This window comes from Anser anser, assembly GCF_964211835.1.
Source record: "Anser anser genome assembly, chromosome: Z".
Classification (NCBI taxonomy): Eukaryota; Metazoa; Chordata; class Aves; order Anseriformes; family Anatidae; genus Anser; species Anser anser.
This window is the reverse complement of record NC_139723.1, coordinates 29,146,622-29,173,429: the sequence shown is the minus strand read 5'-3', so window position 1 is coordinate 29,173,429 and position 26,808 is coordinate 29,146,622. Positions and strand designations below refer to the sequence as shown.

General features: G+C 42.7%; 2 protein-coding genes across 4 annotated transcripts in view; one reads left to right on the top strand and one right to left on the bottom strand.

The window, feature by feature from the left end:
• Window positions 1-4,500: 4,500 nt before the first annotated feature.
• On the top strand, window positions 4,501-15,220 carry STARD4 (StAR related lipid transfer domain containing 4). 2 transcript variants are annotated; one of them, XM_083816322.1, is made up of 5 exons: window positions 4,501-5,039; window positions 7,878-7,927; window positions 9,439-9,565; window positions 10,732-10,846; window positions 11,367-15,220. In XM_083816322.1, exons 1-5 carry the CDS (start codon window positions 4,935-4,937, stop codon window positions 11,591-11,593), a joined length of 624 nt encoding a protein of 207 aa, XP_083672448.1. In that variant the 5' UTR covers window positions 4,501-4,934; the 3' UTR covers window positions 11,594-15,220. The 2 variants fall into 2 exon arrangements, with proteins under 2 accessions (XP_083672448.1, XP_083672447.1); XM_083816321.1 differs by lacking the exon at window positions 4,501-5,039 and adding an exon at window positions 5,063-7,758.
• Window positions 15,221-25,148: 9,928 nt separating this feature from the next.
• Window positions 25,149-26,808, bottom strand: part of CAMK4 (calcium/calmodulin dependent protein kinase IV) — a 155,599-nt gene continuing 153,939 nt past the window's right edge. For both annotated transcript variants that reach the window (XM_083816320.1, XM_083816319.1), the window contains exon 11: window positions 25,149-26,611. In XM_083816320.1, the coding sequence (XP_083672446.1) occupies window positions 26,447-26,611 (165 nt within the window). In that variant the 3' untranslated portion in view covers window positions 25,149-26,446. The remainder of the gene's footprint in view (window positions 26,612-26,808) is intronic.

Below are 26,808 nucleotides of genomic sequence, written 5' to 3'. Positions count from 1 at the left end.
TATCCAGCTCAGGAAAACTGAGCAGCCAGATGAGAATAATGGAAAACACGATGTTCATGAGCAAACTGAGCACTTGTCTAGGAACACATGAATTGATCAATCAACATAATACTCTTTAATACCCTACAGAAGTATCTGAGCACAAAACAAAACAAAACAAAACAAATAACCAATGATGTCTCAGATAGAATTGTACAACAAAACATGTATTGGCATGGGCATTGCAGTTACTTCTCATAACTGCATGACCACGAAAAAAGACTTGGGCTCAGAGTGAATATATTACACTACTTTGGTAGTAGTCATTGGGAGCACTTTTGGTACCCTGCACTGATATATTGTAGTTTATTCACCAGAAAATAAGGAGTTTAGTAGTTTGGTAAGAAAGTACTGCTTCCCTCTCTCCCCTCTCCCTTCCCCTCCCCACTCCCCCACCCCAAAAGTGTAAAGCAATATTACTATTTAGTTACATTTTCCTCCTCAGAATTTTGTATAACTGCTTTGCCTACTCACCAGTCAAAGGGAATGCAGGTACCCAGAGGAAGACAGCATGCCAGACCCTATTATCTCCAGACTCCTGTATGTGAATTCTGTATGTGAATTACATGTGTAATTGTGCAAGTCTTAGTCAATGCTTGCACATAGCAGAAAGATCCTAATTAAGCAGAAAATTACAGAAAAAAAAAATCTACTTTTTCAAATCTGTTAGTAAGGGCAGCCCATTAGCTTTCTTCTGAAAAGGGCACTAGTCTGCTAGTCTGTCTGGAGACATTTACATTTAAAAAAAATACATTGGTTAACTTTAATGAGGCAACCATGTGCCTACTGCTCTTTGTCCACCAGCAGTTGACATTCAGGTTTGATCTGGTAAAGTACTTCAGCCCTGGTTTGGTTTGGAAGCAGCCCACTGAGTGTCAGATAGGAGTGTGCACATTAAATATTAGTGGCTCCACACCCTTTGCTACAAAAGCAGAATTTGGTCCATAATGTTTGGCAAACTGCATCTATTTTTTTACCTTCAATGCACCTCCAAGATGTGAAGGCTAGATGTGTGCATTTTCCTTTATTTGGAAACAACCCACAACATCCTTCTTACTATGAGTTATGTGCATTTCACAGAGGAACACCTTCAGCAGTCAAGTCCATTGCTAGGCACAGTTTAACTGAAATTAAATGGCAGTAGTTAGTCTCATACTTCTCCATAAAGTATTATTTCTAGGATGAATTATCAGCTATCCTAGGACAACTGATCAGCTTCATGGGGCTGTGCATTTTTCAGGAGAAATTTGATTTTTCAGGTTGTTTTCAGGTTGGGGGACAGAGGTATTTTCATGTCCTCCATGCTCAGGATTGGTGCATCCCTATGAGAAAGTCGAACAAGGGGTGCAGGAGACCTGCGTGGATGGTGTGTTAGGGATAAAAACTGTTAGGTTGTGCGATGTGAAACAGGTATTGTTGTAAGACTAGCAAGGCAAAACTTTGACCTTGCAATGATACATATTGCTTGTTCAGCAATATGGCACCAGGCTGCAAGTCATCCGGCATGAGAAATGCTGCCATCCACACAGGACACACTGGCCACACAGCTGTGCTTGATCACAGGGGAGCACTGCCAAGTGCTCCCCTGAGGCTGGGGACATCAATTGTGTGCTGCCTCACGTTTGGGAGCATGCAGGGGCAAAACCTATAAACAGGGCAAGTTGCTCTGCATCGGTGAGGCAGGAACATCAACTGAGGTCAACATTGCCTTCACAGGGATGCCTGCAAGACGTTGATACCTACCACACTGATGGGATGCCCACCATGACCTGGCTAAGTATCCACAACATCAATGACTGGGAAAAGCACAGTGCTTGTCGCTACTCTGAGGTCAGTATGTTAACAAGCTAACTCAGTAATAAATTCTTTGTCTTTCTGTTGCTGCTCAAGTGTGAGTGTGTGTGTGAGTGTATTTGACATCCCCGAATAGCTCATTTGCTTTATATATATATATATATATAGTTCTTGTCTGATCCTTGCTGAGCTGAACCAACCAGCTTCAGCCCCCAGAATCTAACTAGAACAGATGGGTAAAGGGCTCTTGGGAAAATGTAAACAGAAAAAGAAAGCATAGATGATGTGCAAGAAGGGACAGACCACTTGGGTGGAATATAGGAACATTGTCAGAGAATGCAGAGATGCGTGGAGGAAGGCCAAGGCCCTGTGGAATTAAATTTAGCAAGAGACATCAAGGCTAACAAGAAGGGCTTCTTCAAATACATCAGCAGCAAAAGCAAGACTACAGAAAATGTGGGTTTGCTGCTACATGAGGTGGGTGCCTTGGTGATGACGGATATAGAGAAGGCAAAGTTACTGAATGCCTTCTTTGCTTCAGTCTTCACTGCTAAGGCTAGTCCCCAAGCACTCCCAAGCCTGGAAACAAGAGAGAAAACCTGGAGAGAGGAAGACTTCCCCCTGGTTGAAGAGGTTAGAGGTTATTTAGGCAAGCTAGACACTCTCAAATCTATGGGACCCAATGGCATGCACCTGAGGGTGCTGAGGGAGTTGGTGGATGTGATTGCTGGTCTGCTTTCCATCATCTATCATTGGTCTTGGTCATCTAGAGAGATCCCAGATAACTGGAGACTTGCTAATGTGAGGACTCGGCCTGTCAGCCTGACCTTGGTGCCAGGAAAGGTGATGGAACAGATCATCTTGAATGCAATCACACAGCATATGTTGGACAACTGGGGCATCAGGCCCAGTCAGCATGGGTTCATGAAAGGCAAGTCCTGCCTGACCAACCTCATCTTGTTCTATGACCGGGTGACTTGCCTGGTGGATGAGGGAAAGGCTGTTGATGTAGTCTACCTAGACTTCAGCAAGGCCTTTGACACGGTCTCCCACGCTATTCTCCTGGAGAAGCTGGCAGCCCATGGCTTGGACAGGTACACTCTTTGCTGGGTTAAAAACTGGCTGGACGGCTGGGCCCAGAGAGTCGTGGTGAATGGAGTGAAGTCCAGCTGGCGACCGGTCACCAGTGGTGTTCCCCTGGGGTCGGTGTTGGGGCCAGCAGGACCCTGTGTAGCCAGCAGGACCAGGGAGGTGATCATCTGTACTGGGTCTAGCTGGCATGTTAACTTTCCCTGCAGCAGCCCATACAGTGCTGTGCTCTGCATTTGTAGCTAGAACAGCAATGGTATCAAACCAGTATTGTGTCTGCTGCTGAGCAGTGCTGGCACAGCATCAGGACTCTCTCTAACCCTCCTAGGGGGTGGGCAAAAATTGAGAAAGGAACATCACCAGGGCAGCTGATCTAAACCAACCAAAGGGATATTCCATACCATATGATGTCACACTCAGCAATAAAAGGCGGAAAAAGGAAGAAGAGGGGAGGGGTGGGCTCTCGTGAAAACGTTTGTCCTCCTGACTATGTGTGTTGAGGCCCTGCTTCAAGGACGTGGTCAAGCATCACACAGTTGTGGGAAGTAGAGAGTAATTTCTTTCCTCTCGACTTCCACACAGCCTTTACTTGTGTGGTTTTTTTGTTTGTTTGTTTTTTCCCCTTTCCCCTCGCCTTTCCCCTTTCCCCTCACCTTTCCCCTTTCCCTATTTTCCCTTTAGTTAAATTGTCTAATTAATAATAATCTTTCCTTAATAATTATTTTTCCCTTTAATTAAATTATCCTTGTCTCAACCCGTGAGTTGTTCTTTCCTTTACTTTCTCCCCTCCTCTTCTAAGGAGGGGGAGTGAGAGAGTGGTTGTGGTGGAGTTCAGCTGCCTAGCACGGTAAAACCACCACATCGTACCCCTGTACTCAGCTTTGGTGAGGCTGCACCTCGAGTACTGTGTTCAGCTTTGGGCCCCTCACTACAAGAAGGATGTCGAGGCCCTGGAGCATGTCCAGAGATGGGCAACAAAACTGGTGAGGGATCTGGAACACAAGTCTTGTGAGGAGAGGCTGAGGGAGCTGGGGTTGTTTAGTCTGGAGAAGAGGAGGCTCAGGGGAGACCTCATTGCGCTCTACAACTACCTGAAGGGAAGGTGTGGGGAGCTGGGGGTTGGCCACTTCTCACAGATAACCAGTGATAGGACTAGAGGGAATGGCCTCAAGCTGCACCAGGGGAGGTTCAGGTTGGAAATTAGAAGACATTTCTTTTCAGAGAGAGCAGTCAGGCATTGGGATGGGTTGCCAACGGAGGTGGTGGAGTCACAGTCCCTAGGGGTGTTCAAGGAGAGGTTGGATGTGGTGCTTAGGGACATGGTTTGGTGGGTGACATTGGTGGTAGGGGATGGCTGGACCAGATGGCCTTGGAGGTCTTTTCCAACCCTGATGATTCAGTGATTCTATAAATACGGTTTTATTCAAAAATCGTCATTTTCACAGAAAAAAAGCGTCATTTCTTCCCATAGGTAGCCCGAAGCTACAAACACCAACCCCAGCGGTCTGAGGTGTCAGGGACCGCCCTGTGAGGGAGGCCCCGCCCCCAGCCCTGTCAGCAGGTTGTAGAGGGGCCGGGCGGCCACAGGCCTCGCCCCCACATGCGCTGACGGGCAGGAGCCTGACGGAAAACCCCGCTCCCCGCGGCCAATCAGAGCGCCCTCCCTCTCCGCGACAGCCAACGGGCAAGCGCCCTGCGGCCGCCAGCTCGTGACGACACGCCACCGTTCCGTCCCGCCCCGCCCCGCAGCCCGCCCGCCGCGCGCGCTCTCCAGAGGGCGGGCAGCTTCGCCATTGGCTGCGGCGGCAAGCCGGCCGCGCTGCCATTGGCTGCCGCCGTCGGCCGTTGGGCGGCCTTTGAGCGGCCGTTGGGCGGGCGGAGCGCGGCGGCCGGCTGTGAGAGTTGGGCGGCGGGACCTGGCGTCGGTCTCTGTGACCCCGGGAGCGGCTCCGGGCCCCAGTGGCGACGTCTGTGTGTGTGCGAGTGTGTGTGCGGTTCCGAGGGGGAAGGAGATGGAGCTGCTGCCCAGCTCGGCGCCCCTGGCCACGAAGCTGCGGAACACCCTTGTCCAGTACCACGCCATCGCGGACAGCGAGTGGCGGGTCGCCAAGAAAACGGTGAGTGGGCTGAACGTGCGTGCGGGCTGTCGGTCACCCATGGTAACAACAACAAAAAAAGGGTATTACGTAGTGTAACGTGGGTGTGAAGCATCTGGCAATTCTCGCAGGGCTTTCCTCTGAGAGGCCCCGTGCAATGAACCTTCTAGGACAGGGCAGCTTTGGATGGCAGAAGGAGTTCTCCCTGACATACTGTGTCATGCCTTGTGCCCGTTGTTGTGGAAGTCCTGCACAGTCCTACCTGTGTGGGGTTGGGGCTTTTCTTGAAGCAAAAGGAAGGTGTGGGGAGCTGGGGGTTGGCCTCTTCTCACAGGTAACTAGTGATAGGGCTAGAGGGAATGGCCTCAAGTTGCACCAGGGGTGGTTCAGATTGGAAATGAGGAGACATTTCTTTTCAGAGTGAGCAGTCAGGCATTGGAACAAGTTGCCCAGGGAAGTGGTGTCCCTGGAGGCATTCAAGGAGAGGTTGGACGTGGTGCTTAGGGACATGGTTTAGTGGGTGACATTGGTGGTAGGGGATGCTTGGACCAGATGATCTTGAAGGTCTTTTCCAACCTTAATGATTCTATGAGTCTATGAAAATTTAAAATACTGCTAACACCAGCAGTGCTGCGATATGCTCACTTGTACTTTCTAATTAATCAGCCACAGCCTGTAGCTAGGCTCTGCTGGCTTTTGGAATCTCTTTTTGTTTATAATCATAGAATCATTTACGTTTGAAAAAAATCTTCAGGAACACATGCTTCAGCTTTCAAATGTCTTCCTCATAAAATGTGAGATCACTGTCTGTTCCTTCCCTCATGTTGCTTCATATGTTTTCATTGCCTTCAAGCTGTGACTGTATCAGAGCCTCCGCTTTATCAGAAGTTTTCCCCACTTGAAGAGAATGCAGCTCCTGCTTTCCCCAAGCAGTTTGTCATACCCTTCTGTTGAGCTGCTTGGCTTTTTGGAGTTCTGCTTCATCAAGCTAAATAGACTTTGCTGGTGCATCAGCTCTAGGCTGTTGGAATACTTTTTACCCCTGTCCTGCACAGGAGGTAGAAATGTATTTTGACATCACGGTTTGGCAGTGTGGTAGGACTACCGGAGGAAATTTGCATCTTTGCCTTCTTATAACAATGCTGCTAGTGGTTACAGTATTCTTTCTTTGTGAATAGACATAAATAAGGTAGGGTCAAATGTTCTAAATGTAAGTTGAGTTTTCAGAAAATTAATAAATCCGGAGTCTTGAAAAGGAGGAACAGACCATCTAAGACTATCATAGAATGGTTTGGGTTGGAAAAAACTTTAAAGATGTCTAGTCCAACCCTCCTGCTATGGGCAGGGACACCTTCCATTATATCAGATGGCCCAGAGACCCTCCAGCCTGACAATGAGCAGTTCCAGGAATGGGGGTTCCACAGCTTCTCTGGGCAACTTGTTCTCACCACTCTCAGAATAAAGAATTTCTTCCTTATATCTAATCAAAATCTACCCTCTTCTAGGTTAAAACCATTACCCCTTGTTCTATTGCTACATGCCCAGTTAGGTACTGGAAGGCCACTAAGTTTTTCCCAGGGCCTTCTCCAGGCTGAACAATTCAAACTTTATCAGCTTCTGTTCATATGACTCTGATCATCCTCGTGGCCCTCCTCTGGACTTGTTCTAATACATCCATGTCCTTCATGTGCTGGGTGTGCCAGAGCTGAACACAGTGCTCCAGGTGGGGTCTCATGAGAGCAGAGCAACGGGGGAGAATCATCTCCATCACCAAGCTGACCACGCTGCTTTTGGTGCAGCCTCGGATCTGGTTGGCTTTCTGGGCTGCCAGCGCACATTGCTGGCTCATGTTGAGCTTCTCGTCCTCTAACACCCCCATGTCCTTCACCTCAGGACTGCTCTCAATCCATTCTCCACCCAGCCTGTGTTTGTGCTTGGGACTGCCCCGGCCCAGGTGCAGGGCCTTGTACATGGCCTTGTTGAATTTCATGAGATTCGCACAGGCCCATGTCTCAGCCTGTCCAGGTCCCTCCGGATGACATCCCTTTCTTTCCTCCAGTGTGTCGACTGCACCACTCAGCTTGGTGTCATCAGCAAGCTTGCTGAGGGTACACTCAATCCCACTGTCCTTGTACTTCTGGATGCAGTACTTACACTACTGTTCTTTAGGACATTTAGTCCTTAGAGCTTATGTAGTCAGTCATGATTCCAAACAAAAAGTAAGTAGTATTCTCTTTAATGATGAATTCCAGAGATCTTGTACATACGTCCCATTTGATAGTTAGATAATAATCAGAAGTTACCATTTTACTTATTTTACCTGGCTTATGCTAAAACGAATAGACCACTGCTTGCAAGATGTTTCTAGTCAGGCATGTAGGAGAGAAGAGTAACTTAAGCTTACTTGTCTGCCACTGTCAGCACTTCCTGCACACATCTGTTTGGTCATGTGTTACAGGAGTGGGGGCAGAGATTGTATGGTCTTTCTCTCCAATTAGTGTCTGGATAATGGCTTTCCGGTTGCCTTTAATTGAAAAGCTGTATCTAATATGTCTTTCCATTACTCTATATTATTCCTAGTAAACTGGCTTGGCCTGCAAAGCTGTTTATCTGCTCAGACTTCTAGTACTTGACACAGAGAAAGGTAATTGACTTTTTTGAAAGAATGGAGGATTACCAGCAAAGATGTCTGAAAGATGTCTGCTTTTCTGCGGAAAAATATGCAAGAGAGCACTTTGGGGTGAGCCACAGTTAATGATAGAGTATTTTGCTTTTCATTGGAGAAACGGAGGCATTTTCTTGACATCTTAGAATGGTATGTAAGTGACAAGTAACATCATATCTTCCATTTTATTCCAGAAAGATGCAACGGTGTGGCGTAAACCATCAGAGGAATTCAGTGGATACCTGTAAGTTTGCCTGCAGACTAGATCAATTTTTAAGGTTCCACAGATGTGCTTTATAGAGTTCAGAAATGAAGGTTGTGGATAAACTACACAGATTCTTCACAGGAGAAGCAAAGTGGGTCATCTGGTGTGCCTTGTTGTCATGTAAAGGCCTGTATCATTTATTTGGGCTGTTATGCTTCGATGATTTGTGCTTTCATGGTGTCCAGACACCACAAAACTCCCACTGGCTGATGTGGGCAACAACATAAGTCCAGACGTCTTAGAAATATACATCACATACAGGTTCAGTAGGTCTGCAGCATTACTGAGTGACGAGCCAGTTAGTGTTTGCACACTCTTAGTGGCTATGCAACTGGTAGTATAAAACATCAAGCATGTAGTTGTGGGAAAGATGTGTGACATAAAGACCATTCCCACGTGAGTTTCTGTTGCTGGGTTCTGTAGTTAGCGATAGGTTTAAATTGAGAAATAGTTATTAGAAAGCAGCAGTTCGAAGAAAGGAAGAGTGCTGCGTAAAGGTAGTGTTTGAAAGTACCTGAAGGACTGATACGCTCTGGGTACTGTATGTCCTGTTAAATCTGCTAGAGCTGACGACTCCAGGTACCACGAGTCTACTGACTCTATACTGGGCCACCAGCATCCTAGCATGAACACCAAGTTGTGTGACTTAAACCAATGCCAACAAAGCCAGTTGCTATGTGCAGCTGACTCCAGGATTGCAAACACACCCAATTTAAAAAAGGACACTGAAATCTCCAAACACCCACCAGGCACTGGCGTTCTTGGTATACACTGAGGTTGGCCACAGCCAGCTAACTATGAGTGAAAAGGGGTGAAATGTGCAAGAGAATAAATGAATGGGTTGTGTGACTGGTTACCTACTATTAATAAGAACAGCTTAATGAATAAGAAGTGTTTTGAAAATAACGGTTATTATCAATTTTCCTTCCTTAGGAGAACGAGACCCAGTAATTCAAGTAATCAAAATTTCTGGTATCTACTTAACATAATGAATGTTCTGTAAAGTCTTACACCAAATTATTTGGTACTCTAATAGGCCACCAAAGCGTAATGTAGTTTCTTGTTAGCTTGGTTCTACTACTGTTACTTCTACTTGATGAGGACTGTGACTGTTTTTCTCGTTGTATACCTGCTCTCTTTTCTATTTGCTTTTAGTTTTACTCATCCCTGGTGGACTCCTTTGCTCCCCCTGCAAGAGCAGCAAAATAACAAGTTGTTAGAGAAATAAACATGATGATTTTTATCTGAGGAAGGTGTTTGCAATTTAAGAAATACAGATTGCAGCATAAGGACAAAGCTTCCCAGAACGATCCCTATTGCATAAAAGAATAGATACACACAGGGATCTTCTTCTGTACTGTCTTTCTGATACAATTATCCACTGACTATAATTCCAGATACCAAGGTGTTATAGTCAGTGTACTGTTGCAAACTAATGGAATACTGAATAAGAATTTCTGACTTTTAAATGTAAACTTATGTTTCTCTAGCTACAAAGCTCAAGGAGTGGTGGAAGATGTTACTAACAGAATTGTGGATCATATTCGCCCTGGACCTTATAGACTGGACTGGGACAGCTTAATGACCACGATGGACGTCATGGAAACGTTTGAAGAGGTGAAGACTTGCATATAGATTTTTAAAGGAAATGTGTGTAGGCACATACATGAATCTAACGTCACAGAAAAGCAGTAGTTCCAATAAGTACTGATATTTTTACACGTGTTTTCTTGAGTGCGTGTTTATTTGCATGGCCAGTATGAGTACATGCTGGGGGTAACTTCAGAAGATGCTTTCTGGCTGCACAGCCCTCTTCTAAAGCTTGATGTTCAACTTTTCACGAATGAAAAAAATAGAGGAGTAAAACCTAAAAGGTTGCAACTGAGATATGGGAGCTGTGGTACAATTCACATGTAGAAGAGTTACAGTGTAATGTTCTACACACTAGAGGCTTTACATACCCCTCACTTTCATCTATTCCACAACAAATAAAGTTGTGGGTATTAATAATCCACTTGTACTTCTGCAGAAACTACAACCTCTTCCTAAAACATTGTCTTAGCTGTGTGGCAGGGCTTTGTGCTGAGAGCCAAAATAATTCATACTGGAAGGCAAGACTTGATAAAGAGAGATACTTTTGAAATTGATTATGCAGAAGTTGTTAGCCTTGTTTTGGTTACTGGGGACGTCCAGTATGATGTAGGCATCTGGCTTAAACATGGATGCATTCTCCTGAAAAGCCAGAGCAAAAGAGGATTTATATGATAATGTGTTTTTGCTAATTGCTCCTTAGTATTTACACAAACTTAAGTGTCTCATAAGAAAGGCTTTTTGGAAGACTTGTTTGCATTCTTTTTTGTTCACTTGGTGGATTAAAAGTCCTTGGCAGAGGATCTTAGTACTGAGAGCAGCCTCTTGCAATTTATTCATGATCTTTTCAGACTTCGTAGGTAGTGGGAAGGGCATGTAAAAGGCACGTGGCCTTCAGTTCCCAGACATGACTTACAGTTCTATTGTTTTAATCAGGATGGTTTAAAGGAGCCAGATACCCTCAGCCTCTGCAGTGCTCAGTTGCAGACTACAAGTTCTTAAGGACTTCCAACCTTTAGACCAAAAATGACACCTCCATTCAGATCTCATTGAAGTTTTTCTGGACAGCCTGTACTTGAAAGATAGTGCCACCTTTTGGAAAAGGCTAGCTGCTTACCAGCTTAAATATCCCTGTATTCATTATACTAAGATACTTTTGTTTTGTTACTCTCCTCATTCTGTCACTCAACAAGAACTGCTGTGTGATGCGTTACACCACTGCTGGCCAGCTCTGGAATATCATAGCACCAAGGGAGTTTGTTGATTTCTCTTACACCACAAGCTATGAAGATGGTCTTCTAACATGTGGTAAGGCACCACTTACCTTTGCTCAATTCTTATTTTGCACCACCTGCTGGGCTTAAGATTTGATTCAAATTAAGTACAGTTCTGTAGTAAACATTCAAAAATGATATAAAATGGTCTCCAATGAGTATTTCAGAGGGATTTTAGAGATTTTACAGATTTAAAGAAGTATACAAGTTACTGCTTTGCCCATTAGCCATTCATGTGTGACAGAATTCACTTACGCCAACTGTAGAACAGGAGTGGTAGAGACAAATAGTGTGGTTTGTCTCAGCTTATACAGCAAACTGAGCAAAGTAAAAAGCTTCCTAGTAAATGGGAGGAACGTCTTTACTGTCAGTTTCTGCTTGTTACGCTCTGCTTGTTTGTGAAGGAGTGTGGATGACGAGCAGGCAGCTTTCAGGTATGTAAGTATCCAAAAGCTTAAAGTGTGCCTGTCACTACTACTAAATTCCCCAGGTAGAAACTTTTACTTTTTATCTCTGAAATTCATTTTCCTTTTCTTGTTTGTTTTCCTTGACAGGTATTAGCCTTGACTATGGAGAAGTGAGACCTGATTTTGTCCGTGGATTCAATCACCCTTGCGGTTGGTTCTGCGTTCCTCTTAAAGACTATCCTAGCCACAGTCTTTTGACGGGTTACATTCAGACCGAACTGCGAGGGATGCTGCCACAATCTGCAGTAGATACTGCCATGGCTAGTACTCTGGCCAATTTCTACTCTGACCTCAAAAAGGCACTGAAAACATAGGCAAAAAGTGACTCAGAAGCCCACGTGTTTCTTGCAATCAAATTACATTGTTTAGCTTAGCATAGGTTAGGTAGTGAGTTCAGAGGTTACATTGTTCCTGAATGGTTCCTGAACCTTTATGTAGAAGGATCCAGACAAGTTTGATGTGATACTTAGCATACATTCCTAATTCACAGCACAAGATTTTGTTTCCTGCTCAGCACACTGCAACTGTGTGAGGAGTAGTCTGAATCTAAACAAAAAAGTGTGGGCTTGAAAAATGCATTACAAACTCTGCTCTCACCAACAGTATTGAGAGTAGAGTACTCAGGATTTTGTGGGTGCAGGTTGCTGTACAGGCAGCATCTCACTGGAGATGTAATTTTGTAATATATATATATATTTATATTTACTTTAAATTTTTGGTTTATGTAGTTTGTACAGGTGCATCTTTAATTTCTGTTTTAGAAATTTGCTTTGATTTACTATTGAGGTGGTCCATAGCTAAATTTTTAAACAGTACTGTTCATAAGAAAGTTATTTGCTCATGTTAGCAAAATAAGTATTCATTATTGGCATTTCTTTGATATTGTAACTGTAGCTTGATAACTGTTGTAAGTAACAGTCTCAGTGCATAGATAAAGAAATGTCCTTACAGCTGATCCAAAGCTCATTTAAGTCATCAGGTGTCTTTCCGTAGTTTATAGTGGGCTTTTAATCATGCAAATAATTGTCAAAATAGCAAACATCCAGTGGATCCTCTGTAATACTCTGCACTCCTAAATGATTTTTTACTTGAATTTGCATGTAATTGTGTTCTCTAGCTTAATTTTTGTCTTCCTAAACTGAAAAACCTGGAGTTACTAGAAGTACAGACAGTACCACTAACTTGCTTCAGACATAGGCATTGGTTTAACCACAAGAGTACAGGCTGCACTGCACTAAAGCTTTCTGTTGATTTTTGCAATAAACGAAATGAGCATCTTAAAACACGAGGAACTGAAGGTCAAAGCACAAGCTGTAGAGTTGCTCAGAGCCACTGGATAGTGGAGGATCAAATTTTTAAGGATATTTAGTCACACAGTGATGCTGATGGCTATACAGAAGGGGCTTTCAAAAGCCTACTCTCTGTGCTGCTAGGAACCCCCATTCTCTTTAAAACGTTACATTGACAATTTAATGTTAGTATGAACCATTTGCTCAGGTGATTGTAATTATCACTGTGCTTTACCAGTGCAAGTGCAGCTGCACAGTAGTTTGGGAAAGTACCTTAGAGCCATAATATTGTGGGATCAGTTGTATACATACAATCCAAGGACACAAAGCAACGGCCTCAAGTTGTCCCAGGGGAGGTTTGGATTGGACGTTAAGAAGAACAACTTCATGGAAAAGGTGGTTAGGGATTGGAACAGGCTGCCCAGGAGGGAAGTGGTGGAGTCACACTCCCTGGAGGTATTTAGGAAATGTGTGGACCTGGCACTAAAGGACATGGTTTAGCGGTGGACTTGGTGGTGTTAGGTGGATGGTTGGGCTTAATAATCTTAAGGGTCTTCTCCAACTTAAATGATTCTATGATAATAGAGGAAGCCTTGCATAGACTACATGGATAGTCGCTAATCTCTGCTTATTGATGTCTTCTTTTTTTAATGCTTCTGGGCTGATTTGAAGGGTTTTGATACAGATGTATATAGAGCAAAATACTCCATTGCTCCATAAAGAGCACAGATTAAACCTTCACAGGGCCACTTCAGTGTTAGAGAAGCAGGTCAAAAGGAGCTCAAGACTCTTACGAGAGGATGTTTGCAGAGCAATGGACACTGCAGAAAAGATCACAAGGTCCTTGTTGTAAATACCCATTATAAGGGCTCTAGCATCTCGAGAGTATCAAGCCTTATTTGTGTTAAGTGAAATGGCTTTTTACACTTTCAGTGAAGATAGGCTGATGAAGCACAGAGCAGCCAAAGAAAGAAGGCTTGTGTTTAAACAGAAGAAAATCAATGACATTTTAAGTATGAAAGTGTTTTTTATATACATTTTCTCCATGCAGGTTTCCTTTTTATTGACAGAGTAGTTTTCAGTAACAGTCCTAGGGGTGGAAAGATTTTATGACTAAGGGCAAATATCTGAAAGCAAAGCAGGCCTTCTATTTTGCATTGTGGTACATTATAATTTGTTCTTTTAGCAATGATTAAGCTGGCTTCATATGTTTTAACACAAGTAGTCTATTGCTTCTGCTGATGAGTCTGAACATTAAAGTTAGTAACAGAATAGAGATTACAGAGGCAAAGACGGGCACTAGATGTTTTTATGTCAGCATAAAACAATTCTTCAGTTTTCATGTAAGGAAAAATCATGGAAGGTGCTAGCAAACCTTAAGGATTTATTTTGGGGATTCCCATTCTTGTAAAAGATTTTCTAGTTTAGGAGCACAACAATTGACAAAGTATGCTGATTACGCTGCTGAAGCAATGCATAGGTGGTAGTCCTACACTGATTATTCTGAACTCTAAGAAAGGTGTCCAATTTCAGATGGTATTGTATTTGTTTAAAATCAAAACTTCATTGCTTTTTATATAGCTAGGGATTGAGAGGAGTGTTATATCATGCAGCAGAGCGGTTCTTTATCCGGAGTACATTCAGAATGAAGAAAGCCACAAAATCAAGTACTGATCAGATCAGAACTTCTTTCCCCGTCACTGCATTGCTTTCCTCCAAAGGTAATGGATGGTCTAGATGGAGCAAGGTGGTACAAATAGGAAGAGAACTGAGGGGACAAAAGTGCGGGAACATGTTACTTGGCTTGTTAGGAGGTAGTTTGAGACAAAGTAAATTATTTTGTGTAGATTGCTGTCTTCTTCACAACAGCAGAGTTTGTGCACGTCTGTGAGGTTAGCCAATATTTTTGTTGGGAAGGTTCACAGGCTACATTCATTACTTCAGTTTAGCGTTTCAGCTAAACTAGAACAGGACAGTGTCATCTGAAAGTAGCTTCTGAATGAGGTGCCCAAGATACCAGTTTCTGCTGGAGAAATAGCATGTATATTTATAAATGCATCAATTATTTTTATATGACTAGTAACTGGGGGGAAAAATAAATATTCTTTTCAGGGGTTTAGGCAATATAAAAGTTTATTTAAAGTTTGGCACTTTAAATAGGTCCTGTGTGGATGGGAAGGATGGCTAATGACAAGATGATTTTCATGTTTAGCTTTTGTTTGTCATTGAAAACCTTCATCATTGAACCTTGTGTGTAATTGTGCTGCTTGTTTTGTACTCTACCACAGCCTGCTAGGAGGTGGAACAGTACCTCAAACAGATACTCTGGGAACAGCACAAGCCTTGATCTCACATTTGATTAATTTATAATGCTTTTAATAGACCAAAATGTGATGACAGTGTGTAATTCCTTCAGTAATCATAAATAACCAGAACTATTTGACGGTGTGAACTGGTGATTAATAAACCTACAATGTTCATTGCTGAAAAAAGAGCCATGGTTCTATTGAAACCAGTCAAGTTGTGCCTATGTTCAGAAAGTCAAAATCAATCTGTCTTAACAGTGGTTTTAACGGACTGTGTTCAGTGCTTAAGAGATTTGTGTTTATATTTTGAATGCAATTGCAGAATAAATTAAAACATGAACTCCAACAGACTCATGATGCATCTTTTTCGATATTTGTGCAGTTGGATGTAGTATTTGGCTAGTTTGGGGGGAGTTATGTCTGATTATCTAGCATCTTCAACTGCATGGTGATCTAATACTGTCAGTCTCCATATACTTAAGAACAAACCGCAGTATCTTTATTTAAAATCTTGATGTAGCCTAGGAAGATTTCAGCTTCCCAGAACAACTCAGACTCAGATTTCTGCTAAATTAAAGTATCTTGAAAAAGATACAGACAGGATTTTCTCATAACTGTTATATACATATTTTTAATGACCCCATGATTGCTGTGGAAGAACTTTGTTAGTTTTCTCTTAATATTACTTGTCTTCTAATGTGTTTAAGAAATGGTTTCTTAACCATCAAAATTAAGTTCATCCTAAACACATGGGTACATAGCATCTTGCAAAAAATGTGTATTAGGGTTACATTCTAGAACATTTGTTTTGACATGTATTTATTAAACAAGCAAAGGAAGAAAATACCTCTTTGCTTTTGTCTCTTTTTAAGCCTATAGGAAGGCAGGAGAGCTCTGTAGCATTTGACTTCAGAGCAGAGTTGCAGCCCTCTTCTCTTGCACAGAAGAGGAACTGTGCCTCTAAGATACAGCACACCCTTGTGGGGAGTCTAACATCTCACCATATTGCAAAGTTGGTGATTAGTACAAAGTAGAGATAGGTACAGAAGCTACTTCAGATTGTTGGAAAATGCTTAAGTACCCCAATTAGAATTACTAAAAAAAATTGTGATGTTTAATCCCAATCTAAACCCATTTTCTGATGGGAGACGTGAAGATGTGAGCAGTTAATAAAATGCATGCTAAAGATGAAATGCTCTGTAGGGACATCTGAAGTCCTAGTCCAGAAGTTAAGCTTTGTGATGCATTCCGCCTTTTCCAGTCCTCACTGAGGTGTGCTGGTGACTCAGAGTACAGGTGTGGACTGATAACTGTGGAGTCCATCTTCCCAGGAACTGTGCCTCTAGCAGGGAGAAAACAGGCGCAAATGATGACAGAACATGACAGGAGATGCTTGCGCATGTTTCACAGTTGATCCCCACAGGAAGAGGTGTCACAATACCCTTGCTTGGGCATCTGGCTTAAAGTGCCCCCAAATCAGCACATTATCCAGAAACGTCTTTTCTAAAGTGAATTTCTCTTTTGGTGAGTCAAGCCAATATGACTACGTAAGGATCCTTGAAAATTTTTTTTGTTGTTGTTTTGTTTTGTTACAGGCGGCATCTGTGAAGCTATTAGAGGATCAACTCCTCAGTTGTCAGAAACATCTTGCTAAGGCTGGCCAAGGCTGATTTGGCTGTGCTCTCATGCCTCACAGAAAGCATTTCCTGAGCTCTCTGCTTGGGTCTGCTCACCTGCTTTGCAACACAGATCCAGCTCCTAGGCATGTTATGAGCTCAGAGTGCAGGACAACAAAATACCATCCTGAATAAGATTCCCTGAGTGGCTCAAGATTACTGTCTGAGCACTGCCTTTAATTCGGGTTTCAATCACACAGCATTAAGGCTAGCACATTGGTGTTACTAATTCAAGCTGTCATGCTCACTGGACAGCACTCCAAGGGAGTGCATCTGAGCAGTTGCAAGCATTAGTCCTTTGTTATTTAGATGCAATCCAAAATTTTAGTAGCCTTTGGATTCATAATAAATGGTTGCAGAAAACAGGTTTCCATGATAGTCAAGCTGCTAACTGCAACAAAATGACTCAGAACTTTATAGAACACTTTGTGGTCACAAGAGTAGCAAAACAGTTAGGGAGATTGCTCAAGGAGGTTGCAGTGCTTCATTGCTGGAGGTCTTTAAGAACAGATAAAATGAGCTTCTACCTCACACAACCCTCCCTGGGGCACAGGGATAGACCTAACAAAGGTCCTTCCAGCCCTCTTGTTCTGTGTTACACCACTTGTAACAGATTTAATCTTATGTTTTTTTAAATCCAACTGCTAAGCTTTTGAGGGATGAGAAGTTGAAATGTTATGCCAAGTTGGAATTAATTTACAACTGTGCTAGGAACTGATGAGACACATAATTTCATCTCACTATAATGATGACTACCGTCCCTTATTCTACGCTGAACATTAGCTGTCAGCAAATAACAGATGTAAGCATTTCTAGATTAACTATTTTATTTAGTGTCAGATCAGTCATGCAAGCCACTTATTAAAAACAGACTTTCCACCATAAAATCATATTCTCACGGCTTATCAGCATTTCCATACAAGCACACAAGCAGGTACATTGGTCCCCAGTAAAACACACTAAAACAACAAAGCTGACTTTTTCTGGTTCCAATTCCTCTCTGGTTCATTTACAGAGTATCAGAAAAGTTACTACACAAACAGGTTTAGTCTGAAATAAATGTGTACAATTAAACAAGCAGTCCATGAATTTCTATTTAGTCACTAACATCTTTGCTAGTACAAGCAGTGTCGACAGTACAGGTTTTCTTACACTTCATTATTACTGTTAGGAGTCCAGCCGCCATTGCTCTGAGGCAATGAGCTTCTGTAACAGGCTTATAACAAACATAGTTCGTGTTACAAGTCCATAGCACCATTTGTCTGTTTGCCTTAGAAGCATCAGCACATGCCCTACCTGTGCAGCTTATGCTCATCTTGAATTAGGGGAAGCACAAAGCTTCCTTCTTTTGGTCTGGTCCTCATCCAGCCTCAAAGCCAAGAGCCACCAGGAGCCTCCAAACCAAGACCAAGCCAGACACTAGCCTTTCACATACTGCACCACCTCAGGTGAAAAACTCCGAGCTCCTTAGCAAGGGGCTGGAGCAGCCAGCCAGACTCTGCTCGGTGCCTCCCAGGCTTGCAAGAGGACGTCATAGCACAGCGCCTTAGGACTAACAAATTGCTTCCCCCAGGTGAGAAAAACATGCTGACCCTTCCCCTCTTCTCCCAGTCTCTACACCCACCGCTGGATCAGCCATCCTAGCTATTCTTAAAGACCATCCTATTAATATTAGTTTTAGGATCTAGGGTTCATCCCCTCCTATCCCCGTCTTTCGTAAGATGAGCACCTAATCACTTCAGAGTTCATTTTCCCACAAGCAAAGGTCTCTTAACACTGTTTATTCTAAAAAAAAAAAAAAGAAAAAAAAAGTCCCCTATGAAACATTAAATGAAATTTCTGGTGTTTAATCAGGAGCACTAGCATGGCTTCCCGTGAGCACGTAGTGTGAATAAAAAAGCAGTTCCTGTTGTGCATAGTAGCACCAAGCCACAGCTGGGATTTGCTCACAGTAGCTAGCTCTTGTTTGCCATTAATCTTAGTAAAAGCTCTCATAGTACTCAGTTACTCTTTCCCTGCAGCCAAGGCAGTAAAATTTGGGCACAGCAAACAAGGTGCCACTGCTGCAGTGAGGGCAGTAGGTTGGTGACAGCAACTGCTTGGGAATCCGCAGGTCCAATGGGTTTTATGGGTCCCTGTTGTTCCCCAGATAGGTGTTTCCTAGAGAGGACACTGCTGCTGCAGGGTTTAGCAAATCCTCCAGAGATATATTTTTTTTTTTCTAAATATGCACACTGTCCATTTTGCTTAGTTTCACTCTCTTTGGTGCACTTGGTAGCAAAATCCTCCGGTGTTTCTATTGTGGGAAATCATTGATTGGCGGTACTTAGGGATTTGTGGGGGTAGTTGTGCTTGTTTATGGAGAGTTAGCATTTGTAGGTGACAAAATTATGCCTTGGTTTTCTTTTCTTTTTTCTTTTTCCCTTGGGTTTCTATAGGTATGGTGCTTACAATTTCTCATAGTGCAATACAGCTTCTTGGAACTAGTATTTGGAGGGTTTTGTGGTTATTGTCTGTAAACATGCATTAATCTGTAAAGATATTATCACATGGGTGCCTTTATTGCTGTGACTAGGCCAACTGATATAAATTGGCTGAGTCGTTTTGGTTAACATCAAGTAGAAGTGTAAGATGGACTTTCACAGCAATGTTTCAGATATGCGTCTCTTCAACAACCATGAATTTTTACCCTTCATACACCCTGTTTGTTTAGTTAGGTATGGCTTAAACTGGTAATTTGCTCACTGGACATTTGCAAAGTCTACAGCTCCTCTAGTTTGTCTGGTTTGCAGAGAGACAACCTTGGGCAGGATTAAAACGACATTGCCTCAACGCAGCACAAGACTATTGCTTTGGAAGGGGTCAGAAAACAAGCTCTCATGGGGCAGCAATGTCAAAGTGACTTTGGTTAACCACTGTTGACTTGGTGCTATTTTAAATTTCTTAGATGAGTAACAAAAAAGTTTTTTTTTTTTTTTCCTGGAAGTAGTAGCTCTAAAGGACATGGCAGATGATACCAAGGGCTGTTATGATAAAGCAGAGCTCTATGCATGGTTCTGTGGATGAATAAATATGACTCAGTGGCTACTGGAGCATATTGTCTCTGGGAGAGATCACATGCCATTTACAGCTATAAACCATACCCAAAGGCTTGCCTTACCTTTTGAGCTACCAGAATAACTGCCTGAAGTCTAAAACACACTAATTCCACTTAGGAGAGCCATCTTAGATCCTCCCAAAATAGGGATAGAAATTACATTTTTTTCTCTCTGTTTGATTGACTTTCCCCATGTGTACTTATGTAGGTGCAGTGATTGATTCTAAAGTGTTGTATTATTTATAGACAACGAGGACTGAGTGTTATGAACGGACTTTGCTGTTTCTTCTGCCAGCACTCTTAAGTGTCAATGCTGCCAGCACTCTTAAGTGTCAAAGTAGGATACCATTATATGTATATCAACTGATATTAATTACATGATATTAAGAAGAACATTGCTCATAGCACAAGTGATATCTTTCAGAGTTCCTCAGTATGTGTTTCTTTGGGATGGCTGAAGCCACATCTTCTCCATGGAAGGAGGAAGATGCAGTTGATGAAGCAGGTTCCTGGTGCTCAGGAGCAACACCTGGCCTGCTGTTGTTCTCATGTCACATTGCTCTTAGCCCCTCGCTCCCTCAGTGTTACCAGCTGGCAGCCCCAAACCATCTGAGGCAAACCAGGCGCCTTTGTCTTCTGTTTAGAAATTAACACAAGTTGCTGAATTCTTTGCAGGCTCTGGCATCTGTTGCACAGCTTTGTGCTGTTTCTGTCAGCCAGGTATACGCTTCTGAGCAAGGAAACAGAAGGCGCCAGAAAACAGTGTGACTCTAGGAAATGGGGAGGAAAAGGAGACACCACCTGCACCCCACCTGGGTACTGACTGGCAACAACTGATCACACCAAGGGCAGCTCATATGGGAATACGTTCGTACTTCAGCAGTGGACCCAGACTTTTTGGAGTACAATCAACTGAAAGAGGAAGAGCAAAACCATCTGACAGACCCAAGGGCCATGGCAGGTTTGTCAGGACAGCGTGTCTGAAACTTGCCAAGTGTCAGATGCTCCTTGCCCACTGGCTGGCAGCTGGCAGCACTTCCCGGGAGTCCCGCGGGGTCTGTGGCCAGGAAAGAGGATGGAGCTTAGAGGGGAAGAAAAACAACAAGATATCTGGCCCTGAATGCATGTCACCACTTCTTGAAACCAGGGTTTCTAGTGGAAAAACACAAAAGAGCCTTTTCTTTTAAGCTTTGCTCTCTACGTATCGGCATATAACACTCTGCAGTGCTGCATCTCAGGCAGGCAGAAAAAAGCAGTGGCTGCTTTTCATTACAGGAGGACCTCTCTGCTATTTAATAGGAGCAAACACATGGTGCTTAACGCCCTTTGGACAATAAATGTCTTCGTGGTGAACAAGTTAAGGGTTAGATTCTCATTCCTGCTCAGACATGCTGTGGATGGAGCACAGCTGGGCAGGGGCTTCTGGTGCCGTTCAGGGCAGCTCTCACCCACCACAAAATGCTGTGCTGGTGTTGTCACCCCACTTCCCCCCGTGTCCTTGGCTTGTGAGGGGATGAGGACACTGAAGCACTCTTTTCCCAGCTGTGTTTTGGTAGAAAGGGGCCAGAGTTGGGGAAAACTCTGTTCCACTGTATTTATTAATGTTTCATACATTGATGTCCGTTACACTGAATTTCATCCAGGCATGATCCATGTATATAGGAATGTGAAACACTATGGTTTCAGTTCCAGCTGAGCAATGCTGACAGATGGCAGATGACTTAGAAAGTTACTGCAGCTGCTAATGCAGACATGGGTCTCAAAGACTCTTCGGCAGTCTCTGCCTCTTTCAACAACTTTACACAGTTGTGAGTACACATATGTATATATTTATATATATAAACCTATAAATTTAATTTTATTGATAAATTCAGAATTGGGCCACTGTGACTATTTCATTCTGTTCCTGCTTATGTGCTATGCCTATCCCAACAAGATCTGAATGCGTTCCCACAATGACTGTGTTTTTGTTCTCTGTTCCACTCTGGAGGGGATGAAGATCATGCAAAGCAGGTTTTCATTGTTGTTGTTTTGCAGGATTTTTAATCGTATACACGTACACTGTTACATCCTTATGTTAGAGGATTCATGTTGCAAAGGTTACACTCTGTTTTTGTAATGACCCTCCATTGATATTCATTGAATTACTCTGGCCAGAAGTTTTAACTCCCAGGCATAAAACAAAATTTTGCTTATGTGGAGAATGTACAGTCTTGTAAGTAGAAATTTATACATGTTCTGGAACCAATATCCTTACATTCCAGAGATAACTAGACCAGGTATTTATTTTATTCCTATTTTTCTCTTCTTAGATTCTTATCACAGTTCTTATTTTCCAACATGGCTAATGACTTTTGTTCAATAATGCAGTATTGTGTAGGGGCTTAGCTGGGAAACAAATATTCTTTATACAACAGCAGAATTATCTTTCACCACTGTGGTTGTATGATCTAACTAGAATGACTCTAAAGGGGAGGAAAGGACATTCTTTGAGCTATTATTGTTTTGTAAAGTAGCTTTAAGGATGTTCTGGGCTGTCTCTTGATTACCTTTGGTATCTTCAGGACTTTCTTGTATCACTGTCACTGTGCTCTAGGTTCAGCTGTGCATCCTGCTTGGTCAGCAGCATCCCTACATTGCTCCCGTATACAAAAGGTATGTTTATTATTTAAATGCCATACCTACATAAGCTGCAGTCCAGTAACCTGAGCAGCAACAAGTGGAGTCAGCCACACAAAACTGAATTATTTGCCAAGAAATATACATAATGTTTGCACAAGCCAGGAGCCAGAGCACTGCCGAGACTTGTGAGTGTCCATCCCTCTGGAAGCAGGCAATACACAGGGCACCGTGCAAGGATCTGCTGCGAGTCCTCCACCCATATTTCCACATGATTCTCTTGAAAGAACAGAGGGCTGCACGGCAGGACTCTGCCAACAGCATGCCCCAGGATGTGCGTAGGAGCTGAGGGGCAGTTGCCACTATTTTTTTGGAAATGTATGTATTTTCTAGAGTCCTCCTGTACTTGCTGCTTAGCAAATACTGCTATCCATCCGCTAAGTTGGACACTGACAGCTTTTAACACCTTCTTCCCTCTCCCTGCTGGAGAAATGTCTTTACTAAAAGAGTTGTGCAGCATTGGAACAGGCTGCCCAGGGAACATCCCTGGAGGTCTTCAAGAAACATGTAGATGTAAGAATTTAGAAACTTGGTTTAGTGGCAGACTTGTCAGTGCTAGGTTGGACTAGGTGATCTTAGAGGTCTTTTCCAACCTGGAAATGGTTCTGTGATTCTGTGATAACCGTGGAGGTGTCCTCACTTCCCTGTGACTTCCAGACACATCCATGCCTCACTGACAGCAGGAGCGGCAGGAGACAGATCCTTACTCAACAAATGCTGAGCCACAGCCCCCACCAGCCTGTGACTGCCTGCTCCTGCTAGCCTAAGACCCTTCCCAAAACATTTTGGTTGCCATATTCATCCCACTCTAGCAACACATGGCTTTTCACAGCACTTTGCTTTATTCACCAAGACACGGGTCCTCGCAAAGGGGATGCTCAGTCACTCAACTTCACATGCCCGACAGCCAGCTCACTCACAGGAACTGAACTGTTACTGCCCATCTTCTGAAGGGCATGTTGGATCAAACTTCTGCTCTTATGGTCTTTTGCATTCAAAAGTTTGATTATGGTGTGCCTGCAGCTTTACAGAACACTTGCACAATGCCAAATACAAACTCCAGTTAACAAGCCAGCACTGGGCTGATGCAGTGCAATTTACCGTGTCATCAGCAAAATCACAAAGTATTCAAAAGGATAGGAAATCTGTTACCGTTTCAGAATGAATCTTTCTGAGCTTGTAAAAAACCCTCTTCTTGTGCAAAGGCAGGAAATCACTGTCAGTTTAACAGCTGTCAGCTCCTCAGTCTAACTCTCAAATTTTAGCTTTCAATTGTCTAATACCACAATCTCCATCTAGAGGAAAAGTTTTTCTAAGTTCAGATATTTCAGGAAGATGGCAAGGTTCTCCCTTTTGTACCTGAGGAACTCTGCTGATACACTGAACACTTAAAAAATTTGAAGCTTAGTGTTTCAACAGAAAAGAACATTATTAATTTTTTACCTTGTTTATAACTGCTGATGTGGAACTGGCCTGCCTCCAATAGCTTTAGGGTGTGTTTGTATTTTTTATCCACAATATCGCACAGCACTGGCATTGCACTCCCAAGTCTGAATTATGGGGTGTGATTTTCCAGACAAAACCAATGCACATAACATTTCCTTCTTCAGTTAAGTGCATACACCCTGGTGCTGCTGTTCCTTCTGCACAGTATTGTCATACCAGGCATGCTATTTTCCTGAGTCACATATTGGTAGTTCCTTCAGCACAGACATCCTGATTGTTTCAAAGTGAACATAATGAAAGCAAATTAAGCAAAACCATTTTAAGCCCCAGGGCCTTCATGTGCAAGACTGAGCTGCCGCCAAGATCATGCTTTCACAGAGCGGTCTCTAGTTGCATGGAGCTGGTTCATAGTTATGATACACCATGGTATAATTTAGCAGCACATACATTTAAGACTCAGCTAGGACTATATTACTTTTCATCTCAGACACACCATGTTTCAGATGAAGATATTTCTGCTCAAGCACTGATAGGTGTGCAATGACTTTTGTAGATCAGAAGCAACTATCCCCACTGAAGGATGAAACATTAAAAAAATCTAACCCCCCCTCACTGACCCAACTTGCATGCCTCCAAGGCTGTAAGTGAGGGAGGAGACCTGTGGCTGAGAAATGCAGTCCTGCAGTCCTGCAGTCCCTTTGCAGCAGATAAGAAAGACAGTAAAAAGTGAGGCAGATGGATGAACTCATCACCTTCTCCAAAGTGGTTATTCCTACAGAATTTTTTTTCCAAGGGAAAATCTGCAAACGTGTCTTGTTGCCCTGCTCACAGTGAGAACAATAAAATCAGGCAGAGTCCTCAGCATGGCTTTAACAGCTGCCTGGCCCTCACCAGCCTCTCCAGCTGATGGCCCTGTACCGCCTCAAAGCGTGCCATCACCTAGGGAAAGGCTGGATGCAGGTACTTTAAATTTCAACCTCACTCAATTAGCAAATCTTTTTGTACAATTTCAAAGCACTTTAAGAAATGGAAATGGGAAAAAATATCAAGTACAGTACATCCATTAGCATGCATCCATACCTGTAAAGACAGTATCTTATCTCTTCCTTCTTGTGTTAAGCTAAATTACATTTTATTTAGAAAACCTACCATGTGAGTAACATCCTTGTACCTTTTATTTTAATTTCATCAGGAAATGTAGCTACTGAATATTTGAATATTTTATCAGTGACTATTTTGGTAGCCAATATATTTTTGAAAGCAAGTTGAGCAAGGCCTAACTTAAAATAAAAACAAAGCAAAAGAGGAATGTTGAGCATGTAAGGGTTTTAGGTAACTATCATCATTAAAAAGTTTAACAAACACAAACGACATTGTTGTATATCAGATTCTTTTTGTAATTTCTGTAATACATCAATAACATTATGAAATCCCCATGCTATCAAAATGATAACAAAGAAGTGTAAACAGTCATACATACTGATTCTTGATAGTTTCTCAGTTCCTATCAATCACATTCAAATAAAAGACCAAGACAGCTGAAGAGCCTGATCCTAATTTCACAAGCTGATCCATGCACATGGCTTGTAACTTCAGACATAGGAGCTCTAGGTGGATGCAAGATCTGTGCTGGTGGATCATTTTGTGGGAGGGGCCCTTTGTCGGGAAAATCTGAACTAACTGTGCTCATGAGTGGGACGGGTTACTCATGAGGTTAAACTACCTAGGAAGCAGCCAGACTACACTACTGTCTCCCAGACCTTGTATAAGAGTGTTTCCCCAGAGCAAAATCATCATGTTGTGGAATAGCTTCCTTCAAGCATTTAAAACCTGTGTAATTGCAGATTATTCCCTTAGGCCCTATAAAAACGTTTTCTAGCTGCACAGTTTAGAAATACATGAGTAAATACAATTGCATTCAAAAAATTTGCATTTACTCTAATCCCCTATTCTTCTGTCATTTCGTTTGGCTAACAGTTTACTAGAGAATGAGATAGCAGAAGTCTGAGTAATTTTGGTTGTCATTAAAATGCTGTATATAAACAGGAAAAGTCAGAGTAAGGCATTCTCAAAACAAGCTTGAGGAATGTACATTTTCATGCCCAGTGGAACTAACATTTCAATTTCTTCCCAGAAGTAGTGGAATGTTTCTTGCATATAAATCCCCAAACACTTTTTTTTTCATCTTAACTTTACAGGTAAAAAGCATTATTTCATACATACATTATTTTTAAAAGCTATTTGTTTGGTATTTCCTTCCATTTTGTCTACTGCAGGACTATGAATCTGGAAGGAAGCAGTTCAAAGGAAGTCATGACATACAGAAGACACCTACTTCCATAAAACTGAATTAAATAATATTTGTTTCAAAAGCCATCTAGAAACACTGTATAGATGTATATGGAGTATACGCATTATGGTAGGTAGTTATTCATTCCCATGTTTTCACCTGCCTGTATTACTGCAAACAACACTGTTTCCATGACATGCCTTATGGAACAGTTTACTATTTTCATAAGCAGTCACATGCATTGAAGGTAGAATCACCAGCCAGGGCGTTTGGCACCCCAAAGCAGAACCAGAGAGGCCAAGCTTACGAATCTCTCTTGCTGAATGACAAGTTAGCTGGTGTATGAAATGACAGATCCCAGCTGAAACAAGGAAGCGCATTGACCTAAGACATTTCTTCTGGAGCTGCTTCTGCTTCCTGAGTGGGTTTCTCTTCAGGTTTGCCGTCGTGGACAGGAGATGGGTTATGACTGGGCTTGTTGCTGTCATGAGTGCTGTGACTGCTGGCGCTGCCAAGGCGAGTCGATGCCACAACAGCTTTTACTGCAGCCTGAGAAAGAGAGGATCAAACAAGCATTCCTTAAAGGACACAGTCTGCCAGCATTATAGCCTTAGCATCAAGTTGCTGAGGAACATTATGGTGCTTGCTGTTCATGGTAACATCATGCAGATATCTGCATAGGCTCAGTCAGATTTAGAAGAGCTAAGGTGTAAGAATATAGAGAGAATCAATACCAAAACATGCAA